Consider the following 6,442-nt stretch of genomic DNA (forward strand, 5'->3'; position numbering starts at 1 on the left):
AAGCAGTCCTCCCACCTCAGCCTCCCAAGTAGCTGGGACCACAGGCATGTACCACCACACCCAGCTAATTTTTGTAGAGATGGGGTTTCGCCATGTTGCCCAGGCTGGTCTCAAACTCGTAAGCTCAGGCAGTCCACCTACCTTGGCCTCCCAAAGTGCTGAGATTATAGGTGTGAGCCACAGCACCCATCCAGAAACTAAAAATCTTGAATAGCCAAATTTATATTAGGAATTGAACTTAGGTGTACTGTTTCATGCCCCAGCTCCTGTCCTTCACCAGTAATACCTGATTTTTACCCTTAGACTAATGATGGAATAATATTCCAACAGTTATTAAAAGAAATACTTTTGTCTGTGTCCTTATATTATGTGGGTTTTCCTCCAATTTGCATATTCATGATTATACGAGGCCAAGATTATTCAGAATTACACTACTCTTTGCCAAGACGATCTGGTGGTAGAGTGGAGTAATAAATCAACACCCCCACACAGTGTTTCATATGTGTGCTCAGTTTTAGAGCACAAATTGTGCTTCTGTCTTATTTCTTCCTGACCCAAGCTATGTAGTTCAGCCATATGTTAAGCTACATCTCAACTGGGGCCATGAGCCAAGTGATTCTTTGGTTTAGTTTTCATTTAAAAAGATCTCTAAAGAGACATGATGCATAAAAATGGTATTTTTACCTAGAAATTTGAGGACTTTTTTTTTTTTTTTTTTTTTTTTTTTTGAGATGGAGTTTCGCTCTTGTTGCCCAGGCTGGAGTGCAATGGCGCGATCTCAGCTCACCACAACCTCGGCCTCCTGGGTTCATCAGTCAATTCTTCTGCCTCAGCCTCCCAAGTAGCTGGGATTACAGGCATGCACCACCATGCCTGGCTAATTTTTTGTATTTTTAGTAGAGACGAGGTTTCTCCATGTTGGTCAGTCTGGTCTCCAACTCCCGACCTCAGGTGATCCACCTTGGTCTCCCAAAGGGCTGGGATTACAAGTGTGAGCCACTGCGCCCGGCCTGAGGATGATTTTCAACCTGAATAATTAATGCCCCTTTGACTTTAGGATTCTTTTTTTGTTTTTTGAGATGGAGTCTCACTCCGTCACCCAGGCTGGAGTGCAGTGGCGCGATACCGGCTCCCTGCAACATCCACCTCCCTGATTCAAGCGATTCTCCTGCCTCAGCCTCCCAAGTAGCTGGGATTATAGACATGCGCCACTACACTTGGCTAACTTTTGTATGTTTAGTAGAGACAGGGTTTCACCATTTTGACCAGGCTGGTCTCGAATGCCTGACCTCAAGTGACCTGCCCACCTCAGCCTCCCAAAGTGCTAGATTATAGATATGAGCCACTGCACCTGGCTGACTTTAGGATTCTTAATAAGCATGTAAATGCTTCTTAAAAGCTTATCACTTTTTAATAATTTCCTCAGGATAAATGTACTAGGTACCTTATTTGGACATAACGTTGATATGAGGTGATTTAGATACCAGTTTTTCAGAAAGTTAGCTGATTTTTGTCATTCAAAAAATCATTTCCTATTAAGGCAGGTTAAAATACACCTTGCCTCTCTTTTTCTGTGAATTTCTCCATTAAAGATAGATTATCAACCCTAAAGAATTATAAAAGTTTGTAATTCTACTCGACACAGCTATTCTTTTTTTTTTTTGATGAGACTGAGTCTCAGCCTGTCGCCCAGGCTGGAGTGCAGAGGCACGATCTTGGCTCACTGCAACCTCCGCCTCCCCAATTCAAGTGATTCTCTTACCTCAGCCTCCTGAGTAGCTGGTATTACAGGTGCGTGCCACCAGGCCCGGCTAATTTTTTTTATTTTTTGTAGAGATAGGATCTGGCTATGTTATCTAGGCTAGTCTTAAACTCCTGGGCTCAAGCGATCTTGGCTCACTGCAACCTCCGCCTCCCCAATTCAAGTGATTCTCTTACCTCGGCCTCCCAAGTAGCTGGGATTACAGGTGCGTGCCACCAGGCCCGGCTAATTTTTGGATTTTTAGTAGATATGGGGTTTCACCATGTTGGCCAGGCTGGTCTTGAACTCCTGACCTCAAGTGATCTGCCCACCTCGGCCTCCCAAAGTGCTGGGATTACCGGCGTGAGCCACCGCACCCGGCCTTGAGTAGTTTCTTGTAAAATGTGATGACTTCATTCTCTTATCGCGAGTTGAAAAGCGAACTGTTACTTGAGGACATGCTAGAACATCATCTTCCCAAATTTTAGAGCAGGTGCCTTTCCAGAAACCAGGATATCTGTCAAGCTTTGTGGAGTGAGGGCCTCACCATTTCCGGAGAGCCCCCTAGGGCCTGACGAGGAAGGGCTGGGGGCATGTGGACATCACGTGCTCCCCACGTGACCCTCTCTGCATGAATTTTGTCTCTCTAGCCCCTCTGAAATCAAAGAAATCCTGCATCTGGCTGGACTCAATGAGCTGGAGGTGATTCCCTTGGTGCAGACATTTGGACACATGGAGGTGAGTGGCAGGAATGGAAATTACCTGTTACCTAGTGCCAGGCGTGGAGTCCAGGGGCTGCAGGCTGGGCCAGGCTTGTGCCCAGGGGTAGGTGCAGCAGGTCTGTGGTTGCAGGCAGCGCAGCTCAGCACAACTCAGAGAGGACTTTGGTCTAGGAAGTCCCTGTCTGACTCCGCCAGAGGTACAGGTTGGGGCAGGCTGTCTGCCTGAGGAGTGGAAGGAAAGAGCCAGAAAGGGGGTCCTGGAGGCTGGGAGGTGGTTTCCTTTTTAACTTGTATTCATCAGAATATTACTATGTGAGGTAAAACACAGTATTAAGGAAAGAAAAGGGGTTTTTCAGGCCAGGTGTGGTGGCTTACACCAGTAATCCAGCACTTTGGGAGGCCGAGGCTGGCGGGTCACCTGAGGTCAGGAGTTTGAGACCAGCCTGGCCAACATGGCGAAACCCCGTCTCTACTAAAAATACAAAAATTAGCCGGGTGTGGTGGTGGGCACCTGTAGTCCCAGCTACTCGGGAGGCTAAGGCGGGAGAATTGCTTGAACGCGGGAGGTAGAGGTTGCAGTGAGCCGATGAGCCGAGACCACGCTACTGCACTCCAGCCTGGGTGACAAGAGCAAGACTCTATCTCAAAATATATATATATACACACACACACACACACGTTTTTATATATATACACACACACATATATATACACATATGTACACACATATATACATACATATATACACATATTCTTTTATATATATTATTTTATATATATATACACACACACACGCACATATTCTTTTTCACATCTGTATCAAACAGACAGGCAGTGATGCAGCATTAACCACCACAGTTTGATTTAATGGCTCTTAGGTTCCATTTATTTCTCTAACAGATACACCATTCTGGTTTCTATTTCCACACACCGCAGGAAGGAAGGTTGTTTTCACTTACACATGCCGGTGTTCTGGGCATGCCACCGAAGTTCCTTCCCACAGCTTGGTCCTCCGGCCTTTCTAGTTGATTCTCCCCATCACACTCTGCCCTAGGGCCTGGCGAGCGCTCTTAGCCTCCTGCCACCTCTCTACAGAACGTCTCTCCCAAGGCCAGCAGGGTCCTCCAGGTCACTAAGTCCAGGGATGGTTTTCCGGCTGGACCCCTCGGTAGCTTCTGGTATCCCCAGCTGCTCTCCTGAGCCCCACACTTTCCGGCTTCCCCCGCCTCTGACTGTGCCTCCTCGGTGTCTATTTGCATTTGCCTCTCTGTAGCTGGCGGTCCCCAAGGCTCCTCTCGGCCCCTGTCCCCACCTCCCACTCTCTCTAGATGGTGCCATCTCTGCTCCTGCTTTCTCTTCATCTTCCTCTTCCTCTTCTGTCTGCACCTCAGCAACTCCAGACCTCCTGGGTTACAGACCCTCATCCCCAGCTTCCTGCTGGTCACTTCCACTGAGGGGCCTCCTCCAGCCTCTGGTGTGCACACCAGAAGCAGACCAGCCACGGTCAGCACCACCACCCGCCCGCGCCCTGACCCATGTTGGTCCTGCTGCTGCTGCTCCTCCTCCTCCTCTGTCATGCAAGCACCACCCCTGTCTAAACCACCACCGACTCGCCATGAAACTCTCCTCATGGGTCTCCCAGGGCCACTCTGCCTCTCCGTGCTGCTCTCCCCACCGCAGCAAGTCACAGCACAGCTCTGACCACTCACACCTGCCATCTCCTTACAAGACACTGTTGTCAGGGCAGAACTGATTGCCACAAACGAGGTGGCTTAAGACAACAGAAATGTTCTCTCAGTTCTGGAGACCAGACATCCAAAATCAGCGTGTCAAAGCGTTGGTTTCTTACTGAGGAAGACCCTCCATGTGTACATTTGCTATTAGTATACCCTTGTGTGCTAGTTTTTGAGACAGGGTCTCGCTCTGTTTCCCAGGCTGGAGAGCAGTGGTGCAATCTTGGCTCACTACAACCTCCGCCTCCCGAGTTCAAGTGATTCTCCTGCCTCAGCCTACTGAGTACCTAAGATTACAGGCGCCCCACCACACCCAGCTAACTTTTTGTCTTTTTATTAGACATGGGGTTTCAAGATGTTGGCCAGGCTGGTCTCGAACTCCTGGTCTCAGGTGATCCGCCTGCCTCGACCTCTCAAAGTACTGGGATTACAGGCATGAGCCACGGTGCCCGGCCTAGTATACCTCCTTGGTATACTAGAAATAACTGCTTGGGTGTATTACCCATTTTTTTTCAACTTGAGTTTTTAAGGTTCTTTATATGTCCTAGATGCAAGTCCTCTGATGGAATTTGCAGGTATTTTCTCCCAGTGTGGAGCTTACATGCTTTTGGTGGCATTTCTGAAAACTTGTTGTGATCACCAGATCACAGAGATTTTTCTTGTATTTTCTTCTAAAGTTTAACTTGTGTGCATTTTTCATTTAGATCTATGATCCATGTTGAGTGTGGTATTTTTATTCTTTCTCCAGAACCCTTGAACATTCAAGTTGTCTTGAGTCACAGTCTCACTCTGTCACCCAGGCTGGAGTGTGTGGCACAATCACAGCTCACTGCAGCCCTGAACTTCTGGGCTCAAGCAATCCTCCCACCTCAGCCTCCTGAGCAGCAGGGACCACAGGTGTGCGCCACCACACCCGGCCAGTTTTTTAATTCTGTGGAGATACCAGGTCCCACCGTGTTGCCCAGACTGGTCTCGAACCCCTGGCCTCAAACAGGTCCCCCACTTCAGCCTCTCAGAGTGCCAGGGTTACATGTGTGAGCCGTTGCACCTGGCCCCATTTTGAGTTAATTTTTTTGTTTATTTTCCTTTTTGTGAAGAGTGGGGTCTCACTATGTTGCTGGGCTGGTCTCAAACTTCTGGGCTCAAGTGATCTTCCCGCCTCTGCCTCCCTAAGTGCAATTTTTTTATTTTTTTATTTTTCTTGAGACAGAGTTTCGCTCTGTCGCCCAGGTGGAGTGCAACAGCATGATCTCGGCTCACTACAACCTCCACGTTCCGAACTCAAGCAATTCTCCTGCCTCACTTCCCAAGTAGCTGGGATTACAGTGCCTGCCACCACGTCCGGCTAATCTTTGTCTTCTTCGTAGAGATGGGGTTTTGCCATGTTGGCCAGGCTGGTCTCGAACTCCTGACCTCAAGTGATCTGCCCGCCTCGGCCTCCCAAAGTGCTGGGATTACAGGTGTGAGTCACCACACCCAGCCTCCTTTCATTCTTAGAATATATTCATAGTAGTTTTCTTGAAATATTTGATAAATTCTATATGTGGGCCCACTGAGAGTCAGAGTCTGTGAACTGGATTCTACTTTCCAGTTTATTTGCACATCTCAAAATTTTTGGTTGAGAACTGAACATTTCAGTGAATACATTATAGCAAAGCTGAATGTTTACTCCTTTCCCCAGTGGCTGGTGATGGTCGTTTTGTTGTTTTCTAGCAAGTGGTCTGCATTTAACCTGCAGCACCTGCCCCCGGCCGTGTGTGCTCGCTGATGTCTGTGCTGAGATTTTTGGTTCTTATTTTTACGTTTTATCCTGGCTTCCTAGGGTCACCCCTCTGTCTTCATAGCTGGTTGTCAGCCGAGGGTCTGGGCAGAGATTGTGCTCCCACACCTTGAGCCCACAGGCCTCCTCCCCTTGCCACAGGGCTGTGTGTGGGCGGTGGGGGGTGCACCCCCAGGTTCGCGCAGTTCCCACCTGGCCCTCACAGGTCCCTGCACGTGTGTGTGGCCCCCGTCAGCCAGGCCTGAGGACAGTGTGCAGCACCATCTGGCTTTGTGTTTCCAGGGTCACCCATTAAATCTCCAGCCAGTCCTGGCTCTCCCCGGCAGGGACTGACCCTCTGGTAGGCGGAAGACACGGTCTTTTCTCCAGTTGCTACGTCTTTTTTTTTTTGAGACGGAGTCTCGCTCTGTCGCCCAGGCTGGAGTGCAGTGGCCGGATCTCAGCTCACTGCAAGCTCCGCCTCCCG

The 6,442-nt window shown here is 48.9% G+C and overlaps 1 protein-coding gene across 1 annotated transcript in view; it reads left to right on the forward strand.

Moving 5' to 3' along the window:
• The window catches only part of HEXDC (hexosaminidase (glycosyl hydrolase family 20, catalytic domain) containing), a 26,547-nt gene that overhangs the window by 9,575 nt on the left and 10,530 nt on the right, over positions 1-6,442 (forward strand). The window contains 1 exon segment of the mRNA XM_011999326.1: positions 2,392-2,479. Within this exon segment, the coding sequence (XP_011854716.1) occupies positions 2,392-2,479 (88 nt within the window).

Source organism: Mandrillus leucophaeus, unplaced genomic scaffold (assembly GCF_000951045.1).
Source record: "Mandrillus leucophaeus isolate KB7577 unplaced genomic scaffold, Mleu.le_1.0 Scaffold1, whole genome shotgun sequence".
In the NCBI taxonomy this organism is placed as follows: Eukaryota; Metazoa; Chordata; class Mammalia; order Primates; family Cercopithecidae; genus Mandrillus; species Mandrillus leucophaeus.